Below are 18,232 nucleotides of genomic sequence, written 5' to 3' on the forward strand. Positions count from 1 at the left end.
TTTGCTCTTGCACAGCATGCCTCACCACGTGCAGGCACAGAGCATACTAGAAAAATAATTTTGCTAACCATCATTACATTTTTGTTTCTCATAGTGCAATCACATGAAGGCTTTGACCTCCTTAGCGTTACATTTTTTTCTCAAAAAAACGTGTAAAATGCATTGCATATTGTGTGCCTCGAAAAATGACATTATTATTAAATCTTTCGAATGTAAAACATGCAAAACACTAAAAGTTTAAAGTCAGAAGTGTAAAAAGTATAATAATGGCACAAATAATAATAATAATAATATGTACAGGACCCTGCACACGTGCAAGTGACACGAGTGTCACTTTCAGACTCCCAGAATCCCTTTCAGTTTCACTGACCGTTTCAGTTTGACTGTCTGAAGACAGATTCACTTCGTCATCACAGATGCCATTATGAGGCTAACGGGGAGACGCGTCTACACCGTTGCCCAGGTCACACATTTGGGCCTGACGCTTATGCAAGACACGCCTCTACCATTGCCCGAGTAACGCTTGGCACTAGCGATGTTGGCACTTTACAGCCCGATTAAACCTCGGGGTTGCCCCAGTGACACTCAGGACAAACGCTGTTGACACTTTCATAACTCGAGTAAACCCCACGTGTTACGTGAGACGCATCTATACCATTGCCCGAGTGATGCGCGAGTCTAACGCTTTTAGCACTGTTCTTACAGGCCGAGTGACGCTCGGGTCTAACGCTAAGGCGGTTAAGGAAGAATTAGCAGCTTTGCTGTAAAGAGGGCGTGCCCTTATGCAAATATACTAACTCTATGCAAATTTAGAATTCTATACCATTTACGACAATGCAACAGTTATTTATAAAATCATCTTGCACACTGAAACATTTGATTGATATTGAGAGGTAAAATACTTTTTGAATATACATTTTCATGTATATCTATTTAATATAATTATGTTAACTGTTTTGTATGACCGTTATTTTACAGCAAAATATATATATATTTTTTTTAAAGTGTGTGATTGTTTCTCAAGTCACATATTTTAACCTGTTTTGGGTCACAAAAGGTGCTCTTCATTTGTTAACATATCACTGTTAAAAAAAATAAAGTTACCAGAGTGGTTCTTCAGAGCGATGCCACGGTTGGGGATGACCATTTTTTGCTTCCTGAAAGACTCGTCCGCATGAAGGTTCCAGCAAGATCCGTAACAAGGTCCGCACATAAACCGGTGGTAGCAGATCTGTGAGATGGCTTCTAATTTTAAAAAGACTCTCGCTTCATACAGTCACACAGGCCCACTCCTGCTTTTCCTAATCTCTTAGTGTCCTGCTAGATTAAAGATTTCCGTTTTTTTCTCCCCACATATTAGGAAGTTTTGCTAAGCCCAAAGAAACCAACTTCATACGCAAAGAACCCATTCCAGAATGAAATGATGCTCAGTCAAGCAATATCTGTCAAGTCTTACTGGGTACCGGAAAGTCAGCCAACTTCTTGAACCATCACTTACTGCCTTCTTCCTCTTTGTTGTTCACTTGACCCTTTTTCCTAATTTGCTTGAACAATTTCCTGACGTTTACTAACCTTCTGAACTTGAAGCTTATTCTAAAATGTTATTGATTAGATTCTGCCATATTAAAAAAAAACTGTTTTGAACTGATCCTCTAAGTGAGAATTTGATTTGTTGTCCAATTTCAAGTAGTACAGGACATCAGTTACCCACGGATTTAAGAGTGATGGGGTGGGATTCTTTCAGTTGAGCCAGATAAGTGTAAGTGCAAGTAGTGAGGTAAAGGTAATTACAGTTTGTTTGTCCTTCTCCATTTTAAGCCCGTCTGGGAGCCCACCAAACACAGCTGTTAATGTGTTACGAGTGACTGTGACACCAAAGGCTGTCAGAAAGATTTTTGTCCAAAATGATGCTAATCTGGTGCTCGCCCAGCACATATTTATTAAGTCTGTAAATTGCTAAAACGATACTCCGGGGATTTCTTTTTTTTTTTTTTTTTTTGTTAGTTTTTCAGAGTTGGGGGACATCCTCAATATTTGGGTGAAGCTGGTAAAAATACACAAACTTACCCAATTCAACCGCATCGCACGTTTTCCCCGAAGATGTCAGAGCACATAGGACATTCCCAGGTGGCTCCATGGCTCCGGTCCCCTCTACTGTCCCTGACAGACGGTCCCCGAGTGTAGCCCGCGTTGTGAAGGCTCTTTGATGTGCGGACGAGTCCGTCGTGTTGTACCGCGTGTGTGATTGGCGTCCAGAGCGGATGAGCGCGCCTGCCTCACAAATAAGAAAACTAACGGAAATGAGAGCGAGGGCGGACATGTGGCATTTCAGTTGTTTTTGTGTTTGCTTTGCCTGAGTTGCTACCCTGAAGTAATTTGATTTAGCATTTAAAGCAAACAGAAAAGAAGAATAAAAAAAAAAAAGTGCAAATATGCAAATTCTCCGGGGGGTATTGCACAACCTCGCAGACGCGCAGCTTCCTCTGGCAGCGCAGTAATTGCTGCAGTGATTTTAGATTTTTTTTCCTTTGATGCGCTTCATGCTTACTCTTAATTTGCCTTCATATTATAAACACTTTTTTGGTATTAAAAAAAAAAGTTCTAACGATGTGTCCTCCTCTCCTTGGTTTCTTTTTCAGATAGCAGTGCTTTGGATAAACAGGTTTTAAATTGCTGTTTGTTTTTTTTTTGTTTTGTTTTCATCTCCCTTTGCAGATCATTCATTTTCATGTATTGTTTTTCCCTTCCGGCAGCGTGTTGTCTGTGCTCATTTCATACTTCATTAGAGAGACGTGCATGTGCCCCACCCACATACCCCCCACCATGGCAGAATGCCGAAAAGAGCGATGCATTTGGAAAGAGGAGGATTCGCCAGCACTGAGGCAGAATCTTGCTAAAAATGTCATCCTGTCAACACCCAGGCTCAAAAGTGACATCTTGGGAATATTCAAATGTTCTGCTGATTTGTGATTAAATATGGGACCGGATAATAGAAAGAACATATTGGGATTTCAGAATAAACACTGTGCACTCTTCAAGAGGATTTTGTTAAGTGGTAATACGGCGATACGAAACGAATAAAGAATATTGGGAGTCGCTGTGTTCTTTGGCACTTTGTAACGGTGCAACCCGTAATGCGTCCGTGCGTGTGTGTGTGTGTATAAATATTGTAGTGACCCCACTGTGTGTGTCAGGTTCGAAACACAGCTGGACAAAGAAGGGACTGCAGAAAAGTTTACTCTATCAGGCCAAAAAAATGTAAAAGCAAAGTAAACGACTTTGAACTATTTATAATTATTTAGGAGTCTCTCATTATTATGGTCTTGAGGAGAAAGAAAAAAAAAAAACCTCCGGTTCCACATCCGTAACCTGCACACCAACTTACCCAGCTCGACTCCCCCTCCACACCTTCTTAGCTGTTCCTTGAACCATCTAGAAATCCCGGCCTCCGCTCCCCGCCTCTCCGTTCAGGGTGCCGCCCCTTTTGTTCTCATTACTGTCAATCACATCTCTGACGTCACTCCTCCACGCCATTCTCCGCTCTCCGTGCTCGACCCAACAGTCACTTTCCCTCCGCACTTCACCCCTGTATACAGTATAGGACACTATATATTTTATATATATATATATACTGTATATATATACTGTAAATATATATATTTAGAGTATATATATGTAGTAGATAGATACTTTATTAATCCTCAATATATATATATATATATATATATATATATATATATATATATATATATTGAGGATTAATAAAGTATCTATATATATATATACACATACACATGCACACACATTATATAGATGATAGATAGATAGAAAGCCATATATAGGCCACTATATACATACATACATATATATATATGCAGAGTGAGAGAGTATATATATATTTAGAGTATATATATCTGTATACAAACACACACGCACAATATAGATAGATAGACATAAACTGTAGATAGATAGATAGATAGAAAGGCACTGATAGATAGATAGATATGTGTATATATCTAAATAGTACCTTATACACAGTAATGGATATATCTTTAAAAAGTATTTAATAAACTATATCTGCTTAAACCAAGCAAATTGTTCTAGTAATCCAGAACACACTTATTTTAAATAGCACCTTTCATAACACACAATTTTACAAAGTGTTCTGCAAAACAGTCAAGAAAGGCCAATCTTTCCTTGCACAGGACCTTGGAGAATGATCAATATCCCGAAGTGCTGGTTAAAGACAACAAGCTGTCCTCCATATCAATAAGGTGCGTTGCTCTTTTCTAAGGTAGCGTGATGAGGCAGTAGGCACGCGTGGCCCTGATCTTCTTATGGCTTTATGTGTTGAGGAGTGGCTTTGCCAAGCCCCCACAGATGGTCAGTGCACATTTTTATCCAAGCATTTTGGAAAAATAATTGAGTAAAGTAATATAGTGCCTCTCATAATGTGCATTATGGAAAAAATAATAGATGTCCATCAATAAAATATAAAGTGCCGTTCACAATAAATGATAAAATTTACATTAAGTAGTTATGAATGTGCATTAATATTTTATACAGTGCAAGGTAAACATTTATTAAATTTACCTAACCTAGTTTTTAAGATGTGTCAATATTTTATCTATTGTCTTTCAAAATAAGCAGTGTTCACATTTATATTACATTATGAATGTGAAGCAATACCATTTATAGTTCCTTCCAGAATAAACATTAATAAAATTAAATGGTTATAAAAATGCATTAAACTGCACCGGTCACACAATAAACACTATTGGAATTTACATTAGAAAGCTATCAAGATACACTGATATTTTATATAGTGCCTTTCAGCCTGAGCAGTATGACTGGTGCATTTTGGGTATGGTACATTCAACCTGTCCTAGTTTTACTTTCTCCTCTCACTCCGTGCACTTTTTATATGGAACCTTTTAATTAAAGAACTTTTCAGAAAATATATTACACCTTTGAAAGTGTGCGCCTATGCTTCACAAAGTAAGAATTTGCATATAGCGCCTTTCATAATAAATGATACTGAAAGTACCTCATACAGTGATAAAGGTGCAATCATATTTAATAACGACCGCAGCTGTTATTGCTGTCACAGCCAGCCCTTTTGTCCTGCGTCGTCTCTCATGATGACGACAGTCCGAAAGCAGTTTTCAGAGCAATCAAGGGGCAGCCTTCCTTGTTTTATATAGCGCCTTTCAATCAATCCATATTTAGTGTTGCACATGATCACAGAGTGCTTTACAGAATTAAAAATGTTCATCAATATTCTGCATGGTGCTTTCCATAATCAAGTTATCTCTAAGGGCCCAACTTACTAATGAAGATACAGCTATATTTTATATGGCGCCTTCATAGTTTCTTCTCAGAAAGCTTTTTTTTTTTTTTTATAAGAAAGCATAACTGAGCTGCTGTCACAAAGCGCTTCACATTGTGTTCCAGACAGTCACACGGAGCTGTCCAAAGAAATAGAAATAGAGTGTCGCACAATGATTACCCTTTCATAACATGTTTTATATAGTGCCTTTAATTCTTTTAATAAGTAGGCAGTCTACAAAGGAACTGGAAACACCCGGTCCACTGATATATTTTCAATGTAGCCCTGTCACAAAGTGCTTTGCCAGATAGTCCAAAGCATATTATATATATATATATATATATATATGTGTGTGTGTGTGTGTGTATATATGTACAGACAGAGGCACAAGTCCCAGCACAACACAGGCTTTATTTCAGTGGAGAAGCTCTTTTCCCTCACTCCCCACAGCAGCACAATACAAAGAAGCACCAGTAAGTCCCAAATACGCTGTCCCTTTCTTCTCCTTGTCTCTTCTGACTCCACTCTTCCCTCAAGCTTCATCCTCCACCTCCTGACTCCACGAATGGAGCGAAGCGGCCCATTTAATAGAGCTCCCGGAAGTGCTCCAGGTGTTCCACAATCTCCTTCCGGCTTCATTTCTGGGTGTGTGGTGGCAGCCCTGCAGAGGAGGGTTCAGCCATTCTCCATGCACCCCCTGGTGGTGCCCACAGGCCCCAGCTGGGTGGAGCTTTCATGCTTCAAACCCGTGGCACTGTAGCACTGTATCTATACATTTAGATAGATATGTACATATATCGTGCCTTTTATGATGATCATAATGGAGGGCTTGATCAATGCTGCATACTCTTCTTTCATACAGAGCATTGCCACAAAGAGTGGTGGAAAGATAATAAGAATAGAGAACGCTTATTTTGATGGACACCACAGTGCCTCATATTGTTATACAGGTGCATTCCGCTTCTATATAGTGCCTTTCATAAGGAGCGTTTCGCAGTCCTCTCTGTCATGTGCTCACAGTTTGATATGGAGTGTTTAAATGATGATCAGCAGCAGTATTACTTTTTTTAATACCTTTCATAACCGACACTGCCCAGCGGCTCCTTACAAACTCTGATATAGCGCCTTTCAGCTCCCTTACACAGGTGTCTGTCTCTTTCGTAAGCCCCCTCGCCCCCCCCCCCCCCCCCCCCCCCCCCCCCCCCCCCCCCCCCGTCCCAGAGTGCACATTGTAAATTTTTGAGTCTTCACCACTCATCCTACTATTGGGGTCCATTCATTCCAAGTCATCCAGCCTGGCTCCAATGGGATGTTCAACAGAACAAAGATGTCACTTTTGCTCCACCCCTCAGTAAAGACACGGTTTCCATTTTGTTTTTTCTGTGTGTTTGTGAGACATTACGGAATGAGCCTGGGTTGTGTTGTGTTGAGACCATCTGTCCTCCAAAACCTTCCTGATGTAACACCTCTTCTCTTCTTGTATTTGTTTAAGGCACGATTAGCAAGCGGAAATGCTTTGGACACATCAAAACTTTACGGGCTGCAGGCCACCGGAGGGTAAGTCCACTTTTTGTTTATTTTGGAAAGCGAGGGCTGCTGTTCCTTGTGTTGCTGTTGCCAGGGGTCCACTTTTATTCTGCTTTGGTGGTCCAGACTGTTAAAATGCTGAATTCTCCCGTTGGGCACCCTTAATGCAGCCTGATATGTGATACAGTTCTCCTCGTGCTCACTGAAAAGTCTCAATAAACCTGGTGGTGTCTTGCTATTCTGTACCTGCTGAAATATGAAATGTGCGTCTGTTCTGTCCAAGCGACTCAAATGAATGCATACCCCGCCACACTGCATCCCTGTTTTGCTTCTAAATTTAATTAAAGCAAAAAGTCTGGGGTTATTTAGCCTGGACGTCCTTAGGGTAGCAAGCAGCTGCCTGCCATCTCACTCCTGATGCTATTTCTTTATGTGATTAGAAAAGGCGTTTCAAAGCAGCCAGTGAACATCTTGGTGGTGTGCATCTTCATCTTGCTATGGGCATGTCATGTTAGATGACTGTTCCAATGATGTTCAGTTCAGTTCAGTGTCTTGTGTTCTTATTAATCTTTCTCGTTCTTCATCAATGGATCGCCTTCTGTGATGTGCTTGATACTCAGCAGATGTCACTGCTCTTCTTTCACTTTCTGCCATCATATTGGGTATCACTTGGTTTCTGAATCACTTTCCTGTAAATAGACGACCACAGGACATTACCAGCTGGTTGCCGCTACCTAAACTTTTTCAAATTTCTTGAACATATCGGGTCATCAGCTTTCAGTTAAGACCAAGATTAATGTTCAAGCTTCAGTAGTTTGAGAGTAATCACATGACAGATAGACAAACCTTAGCATTTAATATAAAGAGATTATAGTATTATTATAGTAATAATGCTAAAATATTGATAGTGTAATTCATCCAATTCATCATCTAAACTCCATTAAATCCAATTCTATGGTCAAAGCAAGCCAGAGCCACTCCCAGAAATGCTAAGAAGAGCCATCCTTGGGCAGGTTGGATGACCACCCTATTTTTGCTACTTCTGCCATTCCTGCACCCCCTGAATCTTCAGTTACCCCCATACAGCCCCAGCTCACATGAGTCCTCATAAGTTACGTAGTTCTTAACAGGAGCGACACAGGAGTCCCTCAAGTCCAAGTCAGGTGTTGTGTCCTGCCTTCTAGTGGTTATGCAGGAGGGTACTGAACATCTGCCTCACTTTTGCTCATGTAGCTTATGTGATAGTCAGGTGCTGCCATCTTGGGTTAGGATGTCTTGCACCCTCTTTTTTTCCCACCAGACCCTCACTCCTTCTTCCATACCTATCTTTTGTTGAGTCGTCTTTCCCCTTCTGTTATGTTTCTCCTCAGGCCATATCTTAACGCTTTCATGTCCTGTTGCTGCATATATAGAGGGTATATCGCCTCCTAGTGGATCTCGCAGGACCTCTCCTACTTGCCAGCCTGGTTTTTCTCTCTTCATTGAAAGTCTCCTATTCTGTGCCCTCCCGAATGTTGCTTTGCCACTGGCAGATTCTTCCTGGCCAGACATCCCACTCATAGACCTCTTTATTTGATATAGTGTCTTTCATAATAAACTTTTTTAAAAAAAACCCACTTCCATTACAGTTAGACGTAGCGCCGGCCCTAATTTGTTAAAGTCAATGATTTTGCAAAGCAAGGCCAACAAAAGCAGCTGAGTCTGCCACCTTCCACCTTTTGCCAGTCAGATGGCTGCCTCCCAAACCTAGGATGTAAATTCAAATAATGCCAAGCTGTGCTGGCATGACGTTTAGTGAATAGAGGCATTTAATGCACAAACACCAACTCCATGATTGAAAAATAATTTAAAAGAAAGCAGTTAGCATCTGACATTTTTATAACTTTTAGCCAGCTCGGCCAGCTGATGTGATGCATTTTGTGGAAAGTAGCCAAACCTTTTATGGATTATCTAGCAGAAAGGGACATCAATAAAAAATTTGGGTTTTCTTTTCTGAAATCACGAAGAGGTGACGTGATAGTGGAGTCAGCCCCTACTTCCCATCGTCTGTCTCCATCAGCCTTTAATTTACTGTATATAGCTCCTTGCACAGGAAATGCAGGGACAAGGCCTCTTTTTCTTTGGTAGGAAAGTCTGCACTCATTCCATAGTCACTGAATGACCCTTTTTACCTACCGCAGACAACAAAGAACTTCAATTCATAATCAATACATCACTGTGGCCTGTGGAAATGAAATCAGAGAGATGTTAAAAGGGTCGGAGCTTCAAAGGGAATACTGCGCTCAATGGAAATGAAGCTGTCCAAGTTGGGCTGTGCAAAAGCCCACCACCGGCAGTGTCTACAGCACCCAAAAACATAACGATATTTACAAGGAGTCATCAGACAAGGCAAGGGTGTGCTTTACACTGGAGTCCCAGTCAGGGTGGAGAACACGGCAGAGTCATGCCAGCGATCTTCATCCGATGTCACATGCACATGTTTAACAAAGTTCAAAAGCAGGGAAGATAAAGTGCAGGAAGGGTCTATCTGCACATCTCCAGCGCTTTGCTATTCAGAAGCTCTGCGGAAGAGCCAGTCGGATTTGATGTTTCTATCACACGAGTTACTCAGCAATAACTCAGAGAAGGGCTTGGCTACACTCCACAACACTCCACCTACTACTCGACATGCCGACTATGAGTCGTGTCTACTCAACAGTCAGCACTCCTCCTGAGTGAGATCACCTGATCACAACCCAAACCCTACCCCTAACCTTTACCGGAGTGTAAGGTGGTTTTATGAGAATGATGCTCGTGGTACGCCTTGAAAATGGGCGCATTGAGAAAGACAAAATCACTGACTTATAATGCTAAGGATGCTAAAGGTCCTAGGGTGTGTGCAATCTGATTGTCTCATCAATGGAGCAGAGCTGTGGGGAACTGCAGTTAGACTCTACTAGAGTGAGCATAACGCCCGAGAGGGTCATCAGACAAGGCAATGGTGTGTTTTATACTGGAGTCCCAGTCAGGGTGGAGAACACAGCAGAGTCATGCCAGCGATCTTCATCCGATGCAACGATGTCACATGCACATGTTTAACAAAGTTCAAAAGCAGGGTGGGAAGGTAAAGTGCAGGACAGGTCTATCTGCACATCTCCAGCGCTCTGCTATTCGGGAGCTCAGCGGAAGAGCCAATCAGATTTGATGTTTCTGTCACATGAGTTACACAATAACTTTGTGAAGGGCCTGGCTGCATGCCACAACACTTCACCTACTACTCAACACGCTTTGAAAATGGGTGCGTTGAGAAAGACACAAATGTTCAGGTGAATCAGGTAACATCACTGACCTATAATGCTAAGGATGCTAAAGGTCCTAGGGTGTGTGCAATCTGATTGTCTCGTCAATACAGCTAGATTCTACTGGAGTGAGCATAATGCAAAAAGAACAAACAGTCATTTATGCCTTGATGATTGTCTGCTGCTGAATGGACATTGTTAGAATACTGGAGAAGGGGAGCAAGAATTTGAATAAAGAGAAATGGACAAGGAGTGTTTGCCCTTTATCCATCCTTCGTGCCCAAAGATTATGCTACATTCACCTGCTACGAGACAGATGGTAAATACAAGTTGGGGTGGGTGGCTGTGGCCCTTGCCTGACTGGAACTCCTTCATAATGGAAGGACTGATAGATATAGATATAGACACACATTCTAGCTGCATGTGGTCTTTGCGACAAAAAACAACCCAAGACTCCCTAGCAGTTTTCCTATACTTGTAAACTTGGAGAGGCCCAGTGCAGAGGACTTGGACCCACCTGTGGTTGCTGCTTCACTTGCTTTCGTAAGAAGACACTGTCAATACCATATCTTAGGCATACGAGTCCTATTAATCATTGTCTTGAGAAAATACCTCCAGACAGACCATGTTTTTAGTGAAAACTTCAAGCCTTGCCCTCCGCTGTTGAGGTGTTTCACTTGCATGTTGTTGAGCTGAGGCATTTGCTTCGTTTCGACTTTGTGCCACTTCATCTGTGTCATTAGCATGACGTTGTTGTGGCATGGCAGCATTTGTTGCACACACGTCTTTCACAGTGAGAAGTGAGGTGCATACAAGTATCAAAAAATGTAAAAGTGCACACATGTGCCATCTAGTGGCTGTGGTTGAGTGTGAGCAGAGCAGACTGCTGCATACACACACAGGTCTTTCATTTATATATATATATATATATATATATATATATATATATATATATATATATATATATATATATATATATATATGCATGTATGTATGTATGTGTATATGTGTATATATATGTATATGTGTGTATATATATATATAGTGACAAATAGAGGCACTGTCGACCCCATGAACCCTCAGACCAGATGTCAGACACCAGGTAAAAGTCCAAAGATGAATATTTATTATTATAAATAAGTGCACAAAGCACCACTACTCCACACCACTCCAATAAACAATAATCACTACAATAATAACCAATCCTCCACTCCCAGACGCTTAGCCACCCTGCCTCCCAACTCAGCTCAGCATCTGGGATTTCCCATTGTCCTTTTATAGTCCTTGACCCGGAAGTGTTTCGCCTTCTCTGTCCACGTGACATGGGACACTTCAGTGTCAGATAAAAATCCTTTTATTCACCCCGGAAGCACGTCATTCCTTGTGTCGCTGTGATTAAGACGCACTTCCGGGTTATGGTGCAAATAACAATCACTGGGCCTCCCTGCAGCAACTCCTGGTGGCCCCCGTGGTATCCAGCAAGGCTGTGCATTAAAAGTCCACTGTCCATAATTCCCTGCTGGCATTCGGGGTACCTCCATGCTGCAAGGAGGGCCCCATCTGGCGGCCTGGGGGTATTGGCCGGGATAAATAGCCAGCCATATCTCACAATATATATATATATATATATAAATACACACACATACACACACAGTGACCTCCATAATGTTTGGAACAATCACACATTTGTCCTTGATTTACCCCTCAGCTCCACAGGTTTAAAATCACAATTCAAACAATTCAGACGAGATTAATGTGCACATTGCAGACTTTCATTTAAGGAGATTTGCACACATTTTGGCCACAGCATGTAGAAATGACAACATGATGTGTCGATCCATCAGTATTTCAAGAGGGAGCCCCCTGTGCACTCATCATCTTGGTGCTTCATGGTGTTTGTTACATCACGGGGATAACTTGTCGTTCATTTGTTGGTGCTTCGTGGAGCTCACAGGTGAGAGGTTGTGTCGTATAATGTTATTGAAGAAATCAGTGATAAATGGAAAGTACCTGCTCATCTGTTATTCACACCTACTTATCCTTAAAAAAGAAGTTGGGGGAACATTGGCCGTAAGTACAAATGATGTCAACTCGGTTGGTCATAAGTCAGTACATGACTGCATATGGACCCGAAGAGCGTTGCCCATTTTTGGGAGGGTAGCCTCCTAGACCCATACACACACAGGCCTACACACTACTGGGGTAGTGTGAACGAAAGGTGAAAACAGACTCCAATGTCTACATTTTTAAATGAAAACATGACAGTGTGGACGTTACCGAAGCATGAGAAGAGGCTTGTGTCGAGAATGTGATGAGAAGCTCTCCATGCAAGCGCTAGCTTTCCATTTGAAAAGCAGAAGTTCTGTTTTGTGTCTAGTTAGTTTGGCCTGGGCGCCCATTTGAATTTTGATGTCACTGGCCACTATGAAGCACTGTGTGTCCAGAGCGCACCTGCTCAAATGCCTTCCTTTGTTCTGATGTTTTTGTACTCGCCGTATTCCATCGGGAGGTGACCGATGACTCCATTGTGTTCATGACAGGAGAGAGCTGAACTTTCATTTTATAAATAAAGACACACAGACGTGCCAAAATGTAAGCATCTCGTGTGCCCTTTGGTGGCGGAATATGAGCGGATTCCTAATTTATTACGAGACCGTGTGAAGCCGGCTGCATATGGAAAGCTCACTTGAAACTCCGTCTCCTGCTGAAAATGTTATGGAGATTTATTCTTGAGATTCCAACGTAGTTTTAAATGGAATGTAATATGAAGCAGTTTTATTGAGTAGTAACGGCTGATTACTTTAAAGGGCTCAAACTAATCTGTTTGACTTTAATGACAGTAATGTTTATTAAAAAAATCATTTTCCAGCGTGCACCGTTAGCTTGAGGCTGTTTCTATTAATACTGTGCCACTTTGTTTGTGTGCTGTCACAGAATCCGGCAAAAAAACTGTGATTAGCTTTTGTAATTATGATTATTTGGGTGTGCAGTTTGCAGCCTTTATTAGCTAAAGGAGTAAGCCGGTGGTAGAAGTGGGCCTCTGACGGGACCCTCTCACTGTGCCTAAAAGGGTCAATGTTCATCCATCCATTTTAGATTCCAATTCTACTGGAAATCATGGATGTGCCCATGGAAATATACTAATTTATAGTGGACACCATTCATATAATGGGGGTCTAGCACAGGAGTAAGGCATGGGACTAAGAAAGACTGGGGTTTTTGGACCCAGGCGGGGGTCCGGTTGCCAGGTCACCAGAACTTTGACTGAATTTATGTTTTATAACTGGCCATGGAATTGATGTTTTCATCTCCGCCTCTTACATTGTTCTTGTTTGTTGTGGATTTAGCACCTTTCGTGTAAATAATTTTTCATTTTTTGCTCCACTGTATTGCAGTTTGTTTTTGATTATTGGGCAGATCCAAGCAGCTATAGGCCAGGAAGCTTAAAGTGCATGACAGGTAAATTAATGGAAGGAATTCTTAAGGAGAAGTTTGAGCAGCACATGGCAAGTACAGGAGTTTTACTGAAGAGTCAGTGTGGTGTCAGACGAGGGAGGTCATGTTTTACTGACATGCTGGAATTCAGTGAGGAAGCAACAAAAGGATATGATCAGAGTGGAGAATATGATATTCTTTATCTGGACTTTCAGAAAGCATTTGATAAGATGCCACATGAGAGGGTGGGCATCAAACTAAAAGAAGTGGGAGTTCAGGGTGTGGTGTGCAGGGGGTGATAGTGTGAGGAACATAATCAGAACAGGATGATATTAAGAGTGGTGACCAGCAGGGGTCAGTGCCTGGGCCGCTGCCATTTTTAATATATATACATGATTTAGATAGGAAATCTGCGGTGGGTTGGCACCCTGCCCGGGATTGGTTCCTGCCTTGTGCCCTGTGTTGGCTGGGATTGGCTCCAGCAGACCCCCGTGACCCTGTGTTCGGATTCAGCGGGTTGGAAAATGGATGGATGGATGGATAGATAGGAAATAAGCTTTGACTCTCCTCTGAAGAGTGACAGCATGGGATCCTCAAAGCAACTCTCAGGAGATCTGAAATCAAAGATTGTTGAGTCTCCTGGTTTAGGGGAAGGTTACAAAAAGCCATCTCAGAGGTTTAAACTGTCAATTTCAACTGTAAGGAATGGAATCAGGAAATGGAAGGCCACAGGCACAATTGCTGTTGAACCCAGCAGGTCTGGCAGGCCAAGAAAAATACAGGAGCGGCATATGAGCAGCATTGTGAGAATGGTGACAGACAACCCACAGATCACCTCCAAAGACCTGCAAGAACATCTTGCTGCAGATGGTGTATCTGGACATCGTTCTACAATTCAGCACAATTTGCACAAAGAACATCTGTATGGCAGGGTGATGAGAAAGAAGCCCTTTCTGCACTCACGCCACAAACAGAGTCGCTTGTTGTATGTAAATGCTCATTTAGACAAGCCAGATTCATTTTGGAACAAAGTGCTTTGGACTGATGAGACAAAAATTGAGTTATCTGGTCATAACAAAAAGTGCTTTGCATGGCAGAAGAAGAACACCGCATTCCAAGAAAAACACCTGCTACCTCCTGTCAAATTTGGTGGAGCTTCCATTACGCTGTGGGGCTGTGTGGTTAGTTCAGGGACTGGGGCCCTTGTTAATGTCGAGGGTCAGATGAATTTAACCCAATATTAGCAAATTCTTCAGGATAATGTTCAAGCATCAGTCACAAAGTTGAAGTTACGCAGGGGTTGGATATTCCAACAAGACAATGACCCAAAAAATAGTTCGAAATCCACAAAGGCATTCATGCAGAGGGAGAAGTACAATGTTCTGGAATGACCGTCACAGTCCCCTGACTTGAATATCATCGAAAATCTATGGGACGATTTGAAGCAGGCTGTCCATGGTCAGCAGCCATCAAATTGATCTGAACTGGAGAGATTTTGTATGGAAGAATGGTCAACAATACCTCCATCCAGAATTCAGACAATCATCAAAGGCTATAGGAGGACAGCGTCTAGAGGCTGTTATATTTGAAAAAGGAGGCTCAAATAAGTATTGATGTCATATCTCTGTTGGGGTGCCCAAATTTATGCACCTGTTGTGACAAATAGAGGCCCTGTCGACCCCTTGAACCCTCAGACCAAACGTCAGACACCAGATAAAATCCAAAATGTTATTTATTTTAATAATAATGTGCACAAAGCACCTACACTCCACAATACTCAATCAATAATCACAATCCTCCACTACCAGACGCTTAGCCACCCTGCCTCCCAACTCCGCTCATCGTCTGGGATTTCCCATAGTCCTTTTATATTCCCTGACCCGGAAGTGTGTTCAATCCCTCAGTCCATGTGATCTCCTATCACTTCCGGGTCAGATAAAAATCCTCTTCTTCATCCCAGAAGCACGTCATTTCAATTGTTGCCTTGCCTATGATGTACTTCCAGGTTATAGGGCATGTAGAATTCCATGAGCCTCCCTACAGTGTCTCCTGGAGGTCCCCATGGTATCCAGCAGGGCTGGTTGTAAAAACTACAAGGTCCATGAGGCCCTGCTGGAATTCGGAGAACCTCTATGCCGCAGGGAGAGCTCCATCTGGCAGCCTGGGGGTGTTGGCCGGGATGACAGGCCAGCCATCCCTCACACTGTCTAATTTTGATATGATGCATATTTTCTGTTAACCCAATAAACTTAATGTCACTGCTGAAATACTGCTGTTCCATAAGGCATGTCATATATTAAAAGGAAGTTGCTACTTTGAAAGCTCAGCCAATGAGAAACAAAAATCCAAAGAATTAAGAGGGGTTCCCAAACTTTTTCATATGACTGTATATTCAAACCTGTAAAAGCTTTGTTTGAGCAAAGAATTGTTTGCACATCTGTGATTACAACACAAAAAAAAACACCCTTTTTGGTGTGTTCCTGAGATGTTGATAAATATTTTTCTTCTCTGTTTGCTGGAATCCTGAGAGCCTTTTTATCTTATTCACAAAGTTAACCGGGAAGGAATTTGGGATCCCAAATGTTTCCCTGTCAAGTTCTGCACCCTTGAAGTGCTGGTAGTGAACTGCCTGGCCTTGACTCGGGACTCCTTCTATACGATACTAAGGCCAGCCAGCTGGAGGAGATGATCAATTTATAATTTCACTGGGACGAGCAAATTGGTCGACCTCCATGGACAAGTCTTCAGCTGGACACTTCAGGCCATCTTCTGAGAAGACAAGTGAACGCTGAGACATCTGGAGGTCTTTGCCGTTTTCTTTAGAGTTTGCCTTGTGCTCCCAGCCTTGTCCTCTGGAGGAGGCGCTGCAAGTACTGACATACAAGTACAGTATGAACAAGTATATAAAATATTTACTTTATATAATAAACCGATTGTCTCCGTTGTTCACTAAAATACACACACACATACACATATACTGTATACATAATGTTTTATATAACTGAAACATTTCTGTGATGTTCATTAACAGCGTATTTTAGGGTCAGCTTACTAATCTCAACTGCTGACTTGGTTTGGACAGATCAAGGATAAATGGGAAGACCGAGCTCCTCCATTAGGTTCTGTCGTATTTCAGCCCTAAAGTAAATTACACCCCTTCTTGCATCTTCAATTACATAAACAGGCGCCCGCTAACCTTTATGGCCTCTCTCCTAGTGACCCTGTCACATCCAAGAGAGGGTTCGATTTAAGATTGCCCTCACAGCAGACTGTCAGTACATTTCTTTAACTCCATTGTCAATCCCATTCTGCACTCACATACACACACACACAGATATTTTTCATTTTTTAGGCACATTAATACCGATAAGTTCTACTGTATCTACAGAGTAGTAAACGCTTCTCTCTTTTACACATCTTCTTCCCTTGGACATAAAGCCATTTATTAAAGCTATTTTTGGAGCTCAGAATGTGTTTGCTGTAAATAAAAGGAATTCACATATGACATACATCCCCTGGCTATTGTCATAAAAGTGTGTCGGAGCATCGATTGCACAGTTTTGTAAACAGGCCACAGCCTGTGGAAACTCTGGGGAATCCAAAGCAGCTTACAGTCTGTACTGCTGCCAGTCACGGAGCTGTTCCTGATCCAAATGTTGTACCCTAGTTTGAGAATACGCCAGCTGGTGCCTGATCCGAAAGGACCTCTGCAGTTCGCGGCTCTCAGAATGGCCTATTGTGCGACTTTCCAAGTATTATGGAATGATTGTCATATTTGATGGCACTCCATGATGAGCTTTTCCATCACATATTAATTATATATATGTATAATATTGTGACAGATAGGGGTGCTGTCGTCCCCTTGAACCCTCAGACACCACGTCAGACACCAGATTAAAGTCCAATATGACTTTATTTTATAATAATAAATGTTCACAAAGCACCTCCACCACCACTCTTCTTCCAATAAACAATCAATAATTAATCCACAATAATCCTCCACACTTCCCAGCAGCTCAGTCACTCTTCCTCCCAACTCGGCTTGTCCATCTGGGATTTCCAACAATCCTTTATAGTCCATGACCCGGAAGTGCTTCTGAACCCTCCATCCATGTGACTTCTTAACACTTCCGGGTCAGATCAAAAACTCTTCTTTTTCATCCCGGAAGCACGTCATTCCTTCTGTCCATGTGACTGGGACGTACTTCCGGGGTGTAGGGAAAATAGATGTCCTTGTGTCTCCCTGCAGCGACTCCTGGCGGTCCCCATGGTAGCCAGCATGTGGCTGTACATAAAAACTTCGTTGTCCATAATTCCCTGCTGGCATTCGGGGCACCTCCATGCTGCAAGGAGGGCTCCATCTAGTGGCCTGGGGGTATTGGCCGGGATGAATGACCGGCCATATCTCACAATATATATATATATATATATATAATACAGTCATATGGAAAAGTTTGGGAACCCCTCTCAGCCTGCATAATAATTTCCTCTACTTTCAACAAAAAAGATAACAGTGGTATGTCTTTCATTTCCTAGGAACATCTGAGTACTGGCGTGTTTTCCGAACAAAGATTTCTAGTGACGCAGTATTTAGTTGTATGAAATTAAATCAAATGTGAAAAACTGGCTGTGCACAAATGTGGGTCCCCTTGTCATTTTGCTG

The 18,232-nt window shown here is 42.0% G+C and overlaps 1 protein-coding gene across 5 annotated transcripts in view; it reads left to right on the plus strand.

Annotated features, from left to right (window-relative positions):
* The window catches only part of LOC114645223 (protein unc-13 homolog C-like), a 742,812-nt gene that overhangs the window by 332,429 nt on the left and 392,151 nt on the right, over positions 1 to 18,232 (plus strand). For 3 of the 5 annotated variants that reach the window (XM_051920473.1, XM_051920474.1, XM_051920475.1), the window contains exons 3-4: positions 2,640 to 2,662; positions 6,822 to 6,886. In XM_051920473.1, the coding sequence (XP_051776433.1) occupies positions 2,640 to 2,662; positions 6,822 to 6,886 (88 nt within the window). The remainder of the gene's footprint in view (positions 1 to 2,639; positions 2,663 to 6,821; positions 6,887 to 18,232) is intronic. The other 2 variants (XM_051920476.1, XM_051920477.1) reach the window with 1 other exon arrangement.

Source organism: Erpetoichthys calabaricus, chromosome 17 (genome assembly GCF_900747795.2).
Source record: "Erpetoichthys calabaricus chromosome 17, fErpCal1.3, whole genome shotgun sequence".
Taxonomy (NCBI): domain Eukaryota; kingdom Metazoa; phylum Chordata; class Cladistia; order Polypteriformes; family Polypteridae; genus Erpetoichthys; species Erpetoichthys calabaricus.